Source organism: Salvelinus alpinus, chromosome 6 (genome assembly GCF_045679555.1).
Source record: "Salvelinus alpinus chromosome 6, SLU_Salpinus.1, whole genome shotgun sequence".
Classification (NCBI taxonomy): Eukaryota; Metazoa; Chordata; class Actinopteri; order Salmoniformes; family Salmonidae; genus Salvelinus; species Salvelinus alpinus.
Genome location: NC_092091.1, coordinates 31,288,056 through 31,304,172, shown reverse-complemented (window position 1 = coordinate 31,304,172; position 16,117 = coordinate 31,288,056). Strand labels below are relative to the sequence as shown.

The 16,117-nt window shown below is 43.9% G+C and overlaps 1 protein-coding gene and 1 long non-coding RNA gene across 2 annotated transcripts; both read right to left on the bottom strand.

The window, feature by feature from the left end:
- Positions 1-1,345: 1,345 nt before the first annotated feature.
- Positions 1,346-4,266, bottom strand: LOC139578554 (uncharacterized). Its single transcript, XR_011675571.1, has 3 exons — positions 4,020-4,266; positions 3,800-3,913; positions 1,346-2,570 (listed from the first exon to the last, which is right to left on the bottom strand). It is a non-coding gene; the product is annotated as an uncharacterized lncRNA (long non-coding RNA).
- Positions 4,267-5,568: 1,302 nt separating this feature from the next.
- On the bottom strand, positions 5,569-8,875 carry LOC139578553 (serine/threonine-protein kinase Nek1-like). The gene is made up of 4 exons (XM_071406294.1): positions 8,415-8,875; positions 8,083-8,306; positions 6,387-6,556; positions 5,569-6,209 (listed from the first exon to the last, which is right to left on the bottom strand). The coding sequence occupies exons 2-4, from the start codon at positions 8,221-8,223 to the stop codon at positions 6,197-6,199; spliced, it is 324 nt and encodes a 107-aa protein (XP_071262395.1). The 5' UTR covers positions 8,224-8,306; positions 8,415-8,875; the 3' UTR covers positions 5,569-6,196.
- Between the last annotated feature and the right edge of the window lie 7,242 nt (positions 8,876-16,117).

The window sequence follows — 16,117 nt, the reverse complement described above, 5'->3', positions numbered from 1 at the left end:
ATTGGAAAAAGCAATTTCATTAATGCAGCATCTGGAAACTCATAATCAATCACATCAGACCAACAAATATTTGAACATCATCCACATAAGAGTCACAGCAAATACTTTTGTATTATCTTTTATATACACTACTTTAGGCCCAACTTTTGGAACCTTGGCTTCTGTCATGTTGTATAATGATAGGAGACAGGCGCAGGAATAAGAAAATATTTGTTTTTATTTCCCTAACCAAAATATAGTACGTCATGAAAATGACGGGGACAAAGCCCAAAACAAACACACACATATATATAAAAACACAGGGATGTAACCCAAACAAAAGAGCGAGGTGTAAACCTCCAATAAATACACGGCACGAGACCCGTAATAACAATACACGGGAACAGAGGGCAAAACTATACACATACTAATCAGGGGGAATGGGAATGATGGTGGTAATGATCCAATTCAGTGACGCCTAGAAGGCCGGTGACATTGACCTCCAGAACTGGTGAACGGAGTGAGCAGCAGTACTGGGGAGATCCGTGACAGCTTTCCTGGATATAGCCACTATATTGTGATCACTGCATCCAATGGGTATGGATACAGATTTGGAGAAAAGTTCTACAGTGTTAGTAACATGTAATCAATACATGTGGATGATATAGTTCCTGTAGTGTTTGTAAACACCCTGTTAGGTTGATTAATAACCTGAACCAGATTACAGGCACTGGTTACAGTGAGCAGTTTCCTCTTTAGCAGGCAGCTTGAGGAAAACCAGTCAATATTCAGATCCCCAAGAAAGTAGAGAAGTCTGTTTACATCACGTACACTATCAAGCATTTCACACACATTATCAAGATATTGACTGTTAGCACTTGGTGGCCTATAGCAACACACTAAAATAATAGGCTTTAGATGAGGCAGGTGAACCGGCAACCACAACACTTCAATAACACTTGACATGAGATCTTCTCTAAGCATTACCAGGATATGGCTCTGAATATACCGTATACAGCAACATATAGACTAGAAGCAGCATCCTCATTTTTATAGGACAATAAGGGGGGCTAGTATAATCTCAAAAGCACTTGAAAAAGAAGCTATGGGGAGTGATTTAGCCAGCATACTGTATCATATTACTCCTTAACAGAAGCCAGTAGTTTTGTACACTGATCTCCATTTCATATCCACATCCAACGCATTTAGTTTCCCTGTGAAACATAGCTGTCGCATACTGTTCTTTGTAAACTGCCTGAGAATATCTGATCAGGTGAAATCCACACTAGGGTTCTCCCACTATGTTCTGAACACAGCTGCACACCAGTCCCTGACGGACAAGACAAAAACAGGTCCACACAACAAAGATTATAAAAAGATTAAGCGTTTATTTTTTATATTATAAAGATGTACAAGATTTGCTTTCTTATAAAATAAGAATGCTTTAAAATCAATATCATTACCATTCATTTATATCTTTACAATTCTCTTCAGAGTAGCAATCTAACGACATACCGCATAACACACACGCATAACACTCCGGTGCAGCTGCTACACAACATCCTCACACAAAATGTAATCTTACATTTTGAGCTGAAGACGGACGGAACCGGTAAGAAATGTTTTAAAAAATGACACCATCTTTAACCTTTTACTGTATGAAAAAGTGAGTAAGAAAAGGAGGTCCATCTGGTTTTTATGGAATCTTAACAAGGTTGAAAATAAGTTTTGCATGTAGAAGTTGACCTGGTTTGTATTCTGAGGATGGTGACCGGGTGGTCCTAACCTCAACGTTGTGAAGAGCACCCGACGTTCGGAGGTATAATCACCTGTTTGACCAGGTTGCTGTAGTAGACCCTTAACAGACCATTTAACATGGTGCTATTAACCATTAAAGGTACATTTCTAAATTGCTCAACTTCATATGCATCATCTCCAGCACCACCCCAACCTGAACATATGTGAAAATTGCACATTTCTATGTTTTGTAGTAAAAAAGATAGAAAACCAGGGTTTCCAATGACATCGTGTGATTTTAACCAATTATGAGTAGGCATTGCCTACTAATTGGTTGACGATATCATTGGAAACCTATCTTCCTCTGCGGTTTTTACTCCAAAACATAGAAACGCGCAATTTTCACATGTTGATGTTGGGGTGATGCTGGAGATAATGAATATGAAGTAATTTTTTTATTTTATGTTCCTTTAAGTACTGGTCTATGAATATATTCCAACAGATACAGACATAAAGATATATACGTTTGACGAAACCTTCCATTTAACTTTGGTTACCAGAAAGTATTACTTGATAATACCCTTTTATATGAACATTAAGTTAGACAAGAGTGTCAGGTGTTGGAAGTGGAAGTGGAAGTAGGAAAAACAGACATCAAGTGTACTAGTTAGCCTATTCAATCATGCAAGTGTGCCTGGGCCAGGCTCCAATCCCTCTCAGATCCATCTATGGCCCCAACCCTCCATGCAGAGAGTCATCTACCATACGCAGTGCACCATCGGAAGACATCGGATGGCTAGTAGATTGTCAAAGGTTGCCAGCGGCTTGGACACACATCCCAATTTCATCATTATCTAAAAGACAAAGAGGAAGAGGGGACGGGGAGAGAGAGATGGGGATCATGTTAAAACCAAAGATTCATTAGATTGCAGTAGCCCGAGAGAGTCGTTGAGTACACTCAGAGCCCAGGAGTCACAGGTCAAATCATCTTTCTTCATTTAACGGGATGGGCGAGAAACTGAGCACATCACTTTCGCAGTCATATTACTAAATTGCCATTTCCATTAACCCAAGCCAGTGACCTTTGACCCTGAACACTAAAGTACAGAGGGGGGATAGAGATCATACACTTGAATCTGGCACATGCAAAACACAAAACAGCCATACAACAGCATTCAGCAGGATCACCATTTAAGCATAAATGGAGACAAGTTGCTCGAATCTTCAGCGACAGGTTAGACTAATTCCCATTACAGACAAGTTTAAAGCAGCAGAGTAAAAGCGTTGGAAATCAGAAGCCTTCAGCTTCACCCTCCTGCCTGTGCCTAGCTCCATTAACATTACCCTCTCTGCTCTCATTGCCTAAATGAAAGGGCTTGAGGCACACATAAGATCAAATAAAAATGGATCGAACAGCAAGGCTGTTAGAGACAAACAGGCCAGCACTGGAAGTCTAGACAGAACAGTCTAGACAGCGTGGTAAGGAGGGAGAGAAAGACAAGTGTTTATTTTATCCAAAGAGTAAGAAGAGGGAACAAAACACAGAGAGCAGAGAGACAGTCCAGAGAGATTGAGAGCTTTGTCTGAAGCCTCTGCTCTCATGTCCTGGGGGAGTTCCGTTCCGTTCTGTCAGACACAAATTAAACTCTTCCCCCCTACACCTCCCCAGTGTTTGACAGCTGACTCGGCACAGGAGTCTGGTTGTGTGTGTGTGTGTGTGTGTGTGAATGTGTGTGTGTGTGTGTGGGGGGGGGGGGGGGGGGGGGGGTCTTTAGGGTGTGTTTCACATCGCCACAGTCCAAGTGACTGGGTAGAGCTGTGGGGGCGTTAGGAGAGAATAGCAGATTGGGCAGATTAGATTAAAGGGTTTAGTGGCTCTCTCACACAGTCTAGAGCTGTGGGAGAACCTGTTTTAGAGGCATTCAGCATACTGGCTCAACACAAGAATTAATAGAAGAACACATCATGCATGCCTGTGATTTAAACATGAGGGAAAATAGATCTGTCAAAACAAAGGGCAAATAAGTGAAGGTGGGATGCAGAGTGGAGAGAGACAGAGAGAGAAAAGGTCTCTGATACTAACCCTCTTGGTAGGCTCCATCAGCCATGACCAGGTGAAGGATGTTGGGGTACAGGTGCTGGTGCTCATGTTGTTCAGTAACATGTCGATGTTCTCATCCTCAACCTCATGAATTGCCTTTAATGGTACAATGACATGAACATTCAATTACCATCCGTAATTTCTGGACGATAGATCATAAATGACATCATGAGGGTAGAGGGTAAGCAGGTCCCATCCATACCTTGATCTTGTTGTAGGCCTCTATAAAGTTCTCAAAGCCTATCTCCTGCTCCAGGTTCAAACGCAGCTCCTCCAGACGGCTGTAGATGCTGTTCAGCTTCAACATCCTCCTCCTCACCACGGTCGTCTGGTGTTCACACACACACAAGCCTATTGACAATCTGGTTCTGACTGCGTGCATTGTAACTATTGTGCGTGTGGATAAAAGAAGGATTACTAAATGTACCTGATTGCCATTCTTCATGGAGCTGGCTCTCACTGCTGTGGTGCTCCTCTTCTTCCATTCTTCATGGAGCTGGCTCTCACTGCTGTGGTGCTCCTCTTCTTCCATTCTTCATGGAGCTGGCTCTCACTGCTGTGGTGCTCCTCTTCTTCCATTCTTCATGGAGCTGGCTCTCACTGCTGTGGTGCTCCTCTTCTTCCATTCTTCATGGAGCTGGCTCTCACTGCTGTGGTGCTCCTCTTCTTCCATTCTTCATGGAGCTGGCTCTCACTGCTGTGGTGCTCCTCTTCTTCCATTCTTCATGGAGCTGGCTCTCACTGCTGTGGTGCTCCTCTTCTTCCATTCTTCATGGAGCTGGCTCTCACTGCTGTGGTGCTCCTCTTCTTCCATTCTTCATGGAGCTGGCTCTCACTGCTGTGGTGCTCCTCTTCTTCCATTCTTCATGGAGCTGGCTCTCACTGCTGTGGTGCTCCTCTTCTTCCATTCTTCATGGAGCTGGCTCTCACTGCTGTGGTGCTCCTCTTCTTCCATTCTTCATGGAGCTGGCTCTCACTGCTGTGGTGCTCCTCTTCTTCCATTCTTCATGGAGCTGGCTCTCACTGCCGTGGTGCTCCTCTTCTTCCATTCTTCATGGAGCTGGCTCTCACTGCTGTGGTGCTCCTCTTCTTCCATTCTTCATGGAGCTGGCTCTCACTGCTGTGGTGCTCCTCTTCTTCCATTCTTCATGGAGCTGGCTCTCACTGCTGTGGTGCTCCTCTTCTTCCATTCTTCATGGAGCTGGCTCTCACTGCTGTGGTGCTCCTCTTCTTCCATTCTTCATGGAGCTGGCTCTCACTGCTGTGGTGCTCCTCTTCTTCCATTCTTCATGGAGCTGGCTCTCACTGCTGTGGTGCTCCTCTTCTTCCATTCTTCATGGAGCTGGCTCTCACTGCTGTGGTGCTCCTCTTCTTCCATTCTTCATGGAGCTGGCTCTCACTGCTGTGGTGCTCCTCTTCTTCCATTCTTCATGGAGCTGGCTCTCACTGCTGTGGTGCTCCTCTTCTTCCATTCTTCATGGAGCTGGCTCTCACTGCTGTGGTGCTCCTCTTCTTCCATTCTTCATGGAGCTGGCTCTCACTGCTGTGGTGCTCCTCTTCTTCCATTCTTCATGGAGCTGGCTCTCACTGCTGTGGTGCTCCTCTTCTTCCATTCTTCATGGAGCTGGCTCTCACTGCCGTGGTGCTCCTCTTCTTCCATTCTTCATGGAGCTGGCTCTCACTGCCGTGGTGCTCCTCTTCTTCCATTCTTCATGGAGCTGGCTCTCACTGCCGTGGTGCTCCTCTTCTTCCATTCTTCATGGAGCTGGCTCTCACTGCCGTGGTGCTCCTCTTCTTCCATTCTTCATGGAGCTGGCTCTCACTGCCGTGGTGCTCCTCTTCTTCCATTCTTCATGGAGCTGGCTCTCACTGCCGTGGTGCTCCTCTTCTTCCATTCTTCATGGAGCTGGCTCTCACTGCTGTGATGTGCCTCTTCTTCCATTCTTCATGGAGCTGGCTCTCACTGCTGTGGTGCTCCTCTTCTTCCATTCTTCATGGAGCTGGCTCTCACTGCTGTGGTGCTCCTCTTCTTCCATTCTTCATGGAGCTGGCTCTCACTGCTGTGATGTGCCTCTTCTTCCAGTCCGTTGGTGAGTGTGTGTCCTGCCTCTTCATCACCTGGATTCCCATTAGAACTCTCCTCCTCATCATCCTCAGCCATCCCGTTCAGCTCCTCCCTAACCCTAACTCAGCAGAATCGTCATCATCATCACCATCATCATCATCCAAAGCAGGGTTGCCGTTGAAGCAATCTCCTCCCTCTTCCTCTGGAGGGCTCCCGTTAAGACCCAGAGCCCACCTCACCACCTTCATCATCCCTCTGCTCTTCCTCGCTGCGCTCCTCTTGTAGGAGTCTCTCCATGGAAGCCCTTAGCTCCCTCAGGTCATCATCCTGATACACACAGAGAACACAGGTCATATTACTCACAGCTTCATTGTACACATGGTTTCATACTGCACAAAGCATGTTCCTCATGACACAGAGAAGTCAACTTAAGTGTCTATGTATCAAACATATACTCATGGTGTTTGTGTGTGTGTCTAGTGCAAGTGTGTCGCAGTGTCTTACTCCTCATTCTCTGATTGTTCATCCTCCTTGGCCTCTTCTTCCTCCATTGTCTCTATCTCCAGGTTGTTGTTGTTGTCGTTGTCAGGGGCAACAGCCCCGTTGACCCCTCCTGCCTCCTCTAATGAGCTGAACAGTCTGCTGAGGTCTGGGAGAGAACAGGTCCGCAGCATCTGAGGACACACACACCACACAGCCAGCAAGTCACACTCCTATACACCCACCGTGACTAACTAAATATCACACATGCAAATTCTTAGCGCCAGCTCAAGACTTTCATAACTCAAAAGTTTACACCAGGATTTTTTTTGTTACACCAGGATTTTTTTGTTGTTGCCTTAAATAAGTTGTAGTGCAGCCAGGTCAGGTGCCCAGAAGCTCAAGAAACCGAATAGAATTGTAATATGTGAAAAATGCCTTTAACTACTGGATCAGAATCCCGAAATCAGGACAGTTGCTGCTCAATATGCGATATTTGACTAGAAAGGCGTTGTAAACAAAAGGCAAGTTTCCGGGACATCATTTTAGGCGGAAATTGAGATGATGGGTCCGATCATGTTTGAGGACATGGGTGTGCATGTGAGTGTGTGTGTGTGCGCATGCGTGAGTGAGTGAGTGTGTGAGGCAGGCCGGTGGAGTGGCCTCTGGTATGATGACACATCAGGGATGTGGAAGAATCGCATTAATAACGCTGTGTCCAGGGAGAGCCATCGCTGAAAACACACATGCAGGGCTCCGATCTGGACCTGAGCGTGCAGGCACACACACACACACACAGTTCAAAGTTGGAACTCTGCACAGACACACAGTCCCTACAAAAATAACAGGGAACTTCGCCTGTCTCTCCCTGGGCCTCTCCCCGGTAGAGGTTATGAAAGATGCAGGAAGATAAATGTCCTCTCTCTCCCATCAGGCTCTCTTCCAGAACACGTGATTAATGGGGCTGGCTCCATTCCAGAGCCCTTTATTATTAAAGACTGAATCAGAGCCTAAAAATACCACAGAACCTCCGCATTTCATCAGGCACAGTCAGAAAGGTCCGAGTACATTTTCTGAACATCTACCACAGCTGTGCATCACATCACTGTAGAGGACAGAATAATAGATCTCATATGACTGGAAGGCCCTGGGATAGACCAGCGTCCTGTCCAGAGGGTGTACTTGTAGCTTCAAGCTGCCTCACGCTACCGAAACAGGAGACTGATCCTACGAGTCGTTCTGGCTCGCACAAGTCAAGGTTCGTACAAGGCTACTTACTTACGGGAGCGGCAAGTAACCTAGCGGTTAAGAGCATTGGGCCAGTAACTGAGAGGTCGCTGGTTCGACTCCCCAAGCCGACTAGTTGAAAAATCAGTCATTGTGCCCTTAAGCAAGGCACTTAGCCCTAATTGCTCCTATAAGTCGTTCTGGATAAGAGAGTCGGCTGAATGACTAAAATGTAAATTGTGATTTATATATGATACTGGCTGATAGAAATGAGCCATTTCATTTATTCATTTTATGGAGGAAATATGCTTGTTACTTGTGTTGTGATTGTGTACTATTATAGAAGGATGTTCAGGGACAGGGTTACAATATTAGTGCGACTATGAGAATGTTATTACTTCGTTATTCATAATATTTCCTTTATAATTCCACATCCATCCACTCTCTTTAGTTATTATCCCCAGTCTCCATGAGGAGAAGTGTTGTTATTCACCTTGGGGTTGTTGGCGTCGAACTGGCCCGCGGAGAGGCTGATGAAGAGGGCGTTGTGGTGTTTGGAGCGGAGCGGAGAGACAGAGCGAGAGCGTGAGGCCAGAGAGGAGGACGAGTTCTCCATGGACGACTGGGCTGACATAAGAACCAGAGTTGCAGTACGACGGTGGGCCGGCGAGGAGCACAGCTTCACAAACAGAGGTTCCTCACACACTGGCACAATAGCTAGACGGAGGGAGGGAAAGAGAAAGAAAGAGGAAAAGGCAGCTGAGCATGGGACACCAGCTTCACCGAAAAGGCAGTCTAGTTGTAGCAGTGTCTCTCTCAGTTTACCTGACGATTTGGGTTGTTTCTCTGCCCTCTCTCCAACCTCCTTCGTTTCTGCTGGTGTTACTCTGCCCTCTGGTGGCCTAATAGGGAAGTCACACACAAAATACAACGCAAGTATCCATTAGGAATTCTGTATTCATAAGGCTGGTTTTGCAAGACATAATTCTTTATAATTGACTTTCATGAACATGTCCTAAATAATCCAAGAAAATGGCTAAACTTCATTACAGTTCAAGTCACATTTTAGTCTAGAGGTTTTTAATCCAATGTTAATAATGTCAATGAAAATCACATTAGGTCACTAGGAATAGGCATATACTTGGATTAGATGTATGTCATGTCGCTCCAGTGGAGGCAGTAAACCCTCACGTCAGCAGCAGGGCCTGTTTCCATGCCTGCTCTACGCCAGCTGGGGGATTTGCAGCCCGCTTTTGGCCCTCTTCCAGGACCACTCACTCCAAGTCTGCTGGATCTGGAAAGAACACCAGAACATCTGCCTGAGTGATTTAGATGGGCTGATATATTCCACTGCCTGTATGTCTCTGGATAAAGTGTGTCAGTAACTGATAACCTGTACAGTACGTAACCCACTCACCCGCTCTCTCTATAGGTTTGGGTGGCGTCTTCAGCATCTCTTCTAACATAGTCTGCCTCTTCTCCTGACCTGTCACTTCTACTAAGGTCGCCCCCACTTCCTGACCTTTGGCCTCTGTGTTCTGAATAACAGGTGCCACAGCAGGTGGGCTTGGCTCTGGGCGCATCACTTGCTTAGTTCCACTCACACCACCCATCTCAGCCATTCGCTTAAGGTTGTCTTGGGAACCAATCAGAATCATTAGTCGTTAATACTTAGGCGTGGAGTCTGTACTGGATGTGTATGGTGGTAGTGAGTGTGTGTGTTGGTGGGTAAATGAAGGACTCACCGGTGAGTTTCTCTTCACAGATGCCGACGTTCCCCAGCAGCTGAGAAACGCTTTTCTGGGGACATCGTCCATCCGAATGACCTCGCCCACTGTCTGCTCTACAACACAAACAGACAGCCATTAGGATACATGTAAGATATAGTGTGGATGTAGGAGATATTGTCCTGGGATGCATGCATGTAGTTTATTCACCAGCGGTCCTGATACACGTCTCCTCTATGGTCTGCTGAGCTACGGAGAGAATGGGTGCGGGCTCCCATTTCTTCCTGTCCCCACCAGAGGACAATCTCTCTTCTGGAGACCGAGCCTGAGAGCCTGGGGAAAGGGGAGAGGAAGAGAGATGGAGCTTCAAGGGATAGCGTCAAAGAGGTGAGAATACAGTGCACAGAGTAAGGATCCACTGCTGCCATTAATCCACCAACTCCAACAGGTGTTAGACCCTCATCCGCTACAGAAAAGACTATCTAAGAGTCAGGTTGGAGGAAAGGCAGATGGTGTAACTCACCAGTCGTTCTGATACAGGTCTATTCTGAATAAAAGAAAGCATACAGTATCACTGTGTACTTTGCTAAACTTTAAAGAAGAAACAAAAGAAATAGAAACATACACTTCAAAAAATCACACAAAATTGTACCTAGTAGTTCAGGGATGACTATTTCAGTTTTAAAATGAACTGGTCATTGAAGTTGTTGCAGCTCCAGTTTCTGTGGACCTTTCATTGTTGAAGTTGACCCTATTATTAAACAAACCAATTCAGAACAGCATTCTTGGTAGCTGTGAGCAGTCAGAGAGCAGTATATATATTTTGTTGAATTCTAGCACTAAGAGAAAATCTATAACTTATCGTTGATGTCACGTTCCTGACCTGTTTTCCTTGTTTTTGTATGTGTTTAGTTGGTCAGGGCGTGAGTTGGGGTGGGCATTCTATGTTATGTGTTTCTATGTTGGGTTAAATGTGTTGCCTGATATGGTTCTCAATTAGAGGCAGGTGTTTGACGTTTCCTCTGATTGAGAACCATATTAAGGTAGGCTGTTCTCACTGTTTGTTTGTGGGTGATTGTTCCTGTGTCCGTGTCTACCACACGGGACTGTGTTCGTTCGTTCGTTCGTTCGTTCGTTCGTTCGTTCGTTCGTTCGTTCGTTCGTTCGTTCGTTCGTTCGTTCGTTCGTTCGTTCGTTCGTTCGTTCGTGTAGTCTGTACCTGTTCATGCGTTCTTCGTGTATATGTAAGTTCTTAAGTTCAGGTCTGTCTACGTCGTTTATTGTTTTGTAGTTTGTGTAAGAGTTTTACCGTCTTTGTGGAAATAAATTCATCATGTATTCATCACCCGCTGCGCCTTGGTCCACTCTCTCACCAAAAGACGACTGTTACAGTTGAGCATAGCCGACTAGTACACATTCAAGCCCCAGATGGAGAACTTGATAAAAATTGCTTCTTCTTTTATGGAACTATGGCGGTCCGCAAACAAAAGTACTCGATTGTAATACTTGAGTAAAAGTAGAAATGACATTTTATACATGCCCCTGTCTTTCCAGAAAAGAAATAAAACCATACCATCTGGTTTGCTTAATAGGAATTCTATTAAGCAAACCAGATGGTATGGTTTTATTTTTTTTCTGGAAAGACAGGGGCATGCTCCAACACTCAGACTTTAGTGAGTCTGCCAGATCAGAGGCAGTAGCGATGACAACGTGTTATATTAATAGGTACATGAATTGGACCATATTGCTGTCCTGCCTGAGCATTCAAAATGCAACTTGTTCTTTTAGGTGTCAGGGAAAATGTATAGGAGTCAAAGTACATATTTTCTTTAGGAATGTGGTGGAGTAAAAGTTGTCAAAAATATAAATAGGGTACAGATACACCAAAAAACAACTTAGTAGTACTTTAAAGTAGTTTTTCTTAAGTGCTTTACACCACTGGCTGCCACCTACTGTACCACACCCCTCAGCTGTGCAGACAAAACAGGAAATGTCATTTTTCAGAACGAATAGGAATTCAGATCGTTGCACTATACCCGAACCAGCCCTGACACACAAGATAAACATTAGTCTCGGCCACAATCTCTAAAATGGCGGAGGCTTGTTCATTATTTGGTGAAGAACAATTCACTTGTTCAATTTGTCTGGATCTACTGAAGGAGCCTGTGACCATTCCTTGTGGACACAGTTACTGCATGGGCTGTATTAAGGCACTACTGGAGTCTAAATGACCAGACACGTGTCTACAGCTGTCCTCAGTGTAGACAGATATTCACCACAAGGCCTGCTCTGAACAAAAATACCATGTTTGCAGAGGTAGTGGAAAGACTGAAGAATACTGAAGAACTCCAAGCTGACCCTTCTCTTCCTAGTTATGCTGAACCAGGGGATATTGTGTGTGATGTCTGTACTGGGAGAAAGCAGAAAGCCATCAAGTCTTGTCTTCTGTGCCTGGCCTCGTACTGTGAAACACACCTCAAGCTTCATGACAAGCTAAACCCAGGAAAAAGACAGGCTTGAGGAAGCCTCCATACAGCTTCAGGAGAAGATCTGCTCCCAGCATGAAAAACTGCTGGAGGTTTACTGCCGTACGGATCAACTTTGTATCTGTTATGAGTGTTTGATGGGTGTACACAAAGGCCATGAAACTGCTGAAAGCACTGAAAAACAGGAAAGCTCTCTGAGACTGCTTCTACATGTTTTGTATGACTTTTTTTTTTTAAGTCCTGAATTAAACATTTGAAACTGTAGCCTATGCTTCAGTATCCACACTGATAAAAAAGATAGGACTTAGTCTGAAGTCCACATAGCAAATAAACAGTAGCTAGAGAGTAAACAAAACACTGCCCTAACCTCCCAAGGTTTAAAGCACCATTCCAATGAAATCCCATATAAGTTTTACTCATAAGAGTTTTGGATCTACAGAAAGAACTGAAGGAGGCTCACAAGAAATTCAAGCAAGTAATCAAGAGGAAAGAGAAGGAGCTATTGCGGTTGAAGCAGGCCATGGAGTCTCTCACAGTGAGTATTGATGAGAGAACTTCAACTTCTGACAACTGAAGCTCTTCTCCAACCAATCATCTGATAAGTTCAGTGTTCAGAGCTGTATGAGAGGTCTGTATGAGAAGACTGCTGCTCTCTCTCCCACTCTCTATTTGTGTGTGCCTCCCTACAGTACTCAGCAAAGGTAGCTGTTGAAGATAGTGACAAGGTCTTTGATGAAATGATCCGCTCTGTTGAGAAGTGGCACTCTGATGTGAAAAGACTGATCAGATCACAGGAGATTGCTGCTGTGGGCCAGGCTGAGGAACAGGTTGACCAGTTGCAAAAGGAGATTGCAGAGTTGAGGAGGAGAGATGGTGAGCTTGGGCAGTTGTCAAAAACAAAAGATTCTATTATTTTCCTCCAGGTAATATTGGCACTATCAAGACTCCTGGATACAATGACTCTTCATTCAAATGTTTTTTTTGTGTGCCAAATTCACACAGAATTCCTCTGGTACTTTGTTTCACTTTGAATTTGTCAGGATCCAACTTGTATATTAAGATTGCCTGTCTGTGTCTATAGAGCTGTCAATCAATCCTAGCCCTCCCTGGATGCGGAGACTCATGCAGCATCAATGTCAGCCAACAAGTGTCTTTTGAAGACGTGAAGAAATCTGTGGCTGAACTGAAACAGCGATTGGAGGACATCTGCAAAGGGACCTTCGTAAAAATCTCTAAAAAAGGTTTGCAACAAACAAACCAAACTTTCAAATCCCTTGTTACACTCAAACCATCTCCACTGACCAATCAATAGCTTTCCTTCATTTAATTGAGTAAACCTAATTAAAAAACAACAAATAAACAGACTTCTGTATACATACCTGAATCTGTATAGAATGGCTAAATTACATTGTTATACTCACTAGGACTATATATCAGTTTCCACAGTACAGGATGTTCATATACTGCAGACATCAAAGCCCAGTCCACGTGAGCCAATTTTCACCACACATTTGCACTAAAATTACATCAGCACAATCACAGTTTATCTTGAGACTAATGCAACATAATTTACTGTCTTTGGTTCATTATTTCTGTATCCCTCTAGCTCTACCCCAAGTAAAAGAAAAGGTTGTGGAGAGTAAAGTACCAACAACAAGGGAGGAGTTTTTGAAATGTAAGTATGGAAGACAAACAACAGACAGACAGGCAGACAGATCAATAATTTTTGTACGGGTTCATCATATCTGATTTCTTACCATCAGATGCCTGTCAGCTCACATTGGACCTAAACACCGCACATAAAAATCTCCTTCTCTCCAAAGACAACAAAGAGGCTGTATGGAAGGATGTGGCGCTGCCTTATCCTGACCACCCAGAGAGATTTGTAAACAATGCTGTAGTACTGTGTAGAGAGGCTCTCTCAGGCCGCTGTTACTGGGAAGTTGAATGGAGTCGAGGACAGGTTATTATGGGTGTTGCATATAAAGGGATAAACAGAAAGAAGTGTCCTAGTTATGATAATTTTGATTGGATTTTAAACTTTCATGAACAGACCTGGAGTTTGGATGTGTTTGGTCACTGTGTTTGGGAGAATACTAAACAGACTAAACAACTACCTTTTTGGCCCTCTAAGAAAATAGGGCTCTACTTGGATCACAAGGCTGGATCGCTAACGTTCTATAACATTACTGACACAATAACCCTCCTCTATAGAGTACAAACTACATTCACTCAACCACTCTATCCTGTTTTCTGGATAAAAATACAGTCCAGGATGAAATTGTGCCGCATGAAATAAATGAAAATTATTATTATAAAAATATGATGCTTTTGTGAAAGCAATGCTAGACAGAACGTGCAGTGTAGCAAAGAAGGAAGTTTGAAATCCTCTTTTTACATTGAAAAGAAGTATGGGGGTTTGTCTGTTGGGGATTATAAACGGCACCCACTTCTAACGGCAATCATTTACACCAAATTATACAAATTAAATGCTGTATGAGTAAGAAAGAAGTATACCAATTGCATATAAGAATGAATAAGAAATAAATGAATAGTAATATCTGTGTCAATGTTCTTTAATGCTCAAAAAGAAAAGCTTATATTTGAGAATTTAGGCCTCAGGCTATACAACATTGGTTATAAATCTTCTTATTTATTTATTTAGTATTTATTTATTTATTATAAAACAGATATACTGTACGTTCCAATGTGATACAGAGTTGCTGAGAATGAATAACTTAAGATGCCTCACCAAACTAGACTAGTAGTACATGATGATACAGTAAAATGAAAATGCCCATCACCTCACCTGCACAAATAGTTGAATAGTTGGGGAGGACCGTTGCCTACTGACCCACACTAGAAACAACATGTTTTATTTTAACCTTCATTTAACTAGGCAAGTCAGTTAAGAACAATTTCTTATTTACAATGAAGGCCTAGGAACAGCGGGTTAACTGCCTTGTTCTGGGGCAGAACGACAGATTTTTACCTTGTCAGCTCAGGGATTCGATCTAGCAACCTTTCGGTTACTGGCCCAACGCTAGGCTACCTGCCGCACCAAATGTAAGTCAGTCCAACACACTCTTTGCCAATAAAAAGCACAAACTTAGAAACTAAGATTTATTGAAATAAATACCAATGTCTGATACAGTGTAGTTCATTTCTAAAATCCATAGAACCTGAGAAATGATCTACAACAGAAAAATATTTATATCAAAGCAACACCAGAGTTTTCAAAAACACCCATCTTTGGCAACGCCATAGAGATCCTATTAAATTATTAGCTACACGGAACAAAAATATAAATGCAACATGCAACATTTTCAAAGATTTTAGTGAGTTGAAGTTCATATATGGAAATCAGTCAATTGAAATAAATTCATTAGGTCCTAATCCATGGATTTCACATGACTGGGAATACAGATATGCATCTGCTGATCACAGATACCTTTAAAAAAAAGGTAGGGGCGTGGATCAGAAAACCAGTCAGTATTTGGTGTGACCACCATTTGCCTCATGCAGACACATCTCCTTTGCATAGAGTTGATCAGGCTGTTGATTGTGGCCAGTGGAATGTGGTCCCATTCATCTTCAATGGCTGTGCAAAGTTGCTGGATATGGCGGGAACTCGAACACACTGTCGTACACGTCGATCCAGAGCATCCCAAACATGCTCAATGGATGACATGTCGGGTGAGTATGCAGGCCATGGAAGAACTGGGGCATTTTCAGCTTCCAGGAATTGTGTACAGATCCTTGCGACATGGGGCTGTGCATTATCATGCTGAAAGATGAGGTGATGGTGGCGGATGAATGGCATGACAATGGGCCTCAGGATCTCGTCACAGTAGCTCTGTGCATTCAAATTGCAATCGATAAAATGCAATTGTGTTTGTTGTCCATAGCTTGTGCCTGCGCATACCATAACCCCATCACCACCATGGGGCACTCTGTTCACAACGTTGACATCAGCAAACCACTCGCCCACAAGATGCCATACACGCTGTCTGCCATCTGTCCGGTACAGTTGAAACCGGGATTCATCCATGAAGAGCACACTTTTCCAGCATGCAGTGGCCATTGAAGGTGAGCATTTGCCCACTGAAGTTGGTTATGACGCTGAACTGCAGTCAGGTCAAGACCCTGGTGAGAGCGATGAGCATGCAGATGAGCTTTCCTTAGATGGTTTCTGACAGTGGGTACAGAAATTCTTTGGTTGTGCAAATTCAGTTTCATCTGCTGTCAGGATGACTGGTCTCAGATGATCCCGCAGGTGAAGAAGCCAGATGTGGAAGTCTTGGTCTGGCGTGGT

Bases quoted from the DNA above. Each gene is read 5' to 3' on its own strand.
- LOC139578553 (XM_071406294.1), bottom strand. From the start codon at position 8,223: ATGTCAGCCCAGTCGTCCATGGAGAACTCGTCCTCCTCTCTGGCCTCA. The intron at 6,557-8,082 runs GTGAATAACAAC...GTGTGTCCTCAG, and splicing joins TCGACGCCAACAACCCCAAG to ATGCTGCGGACCTGTTCTCT.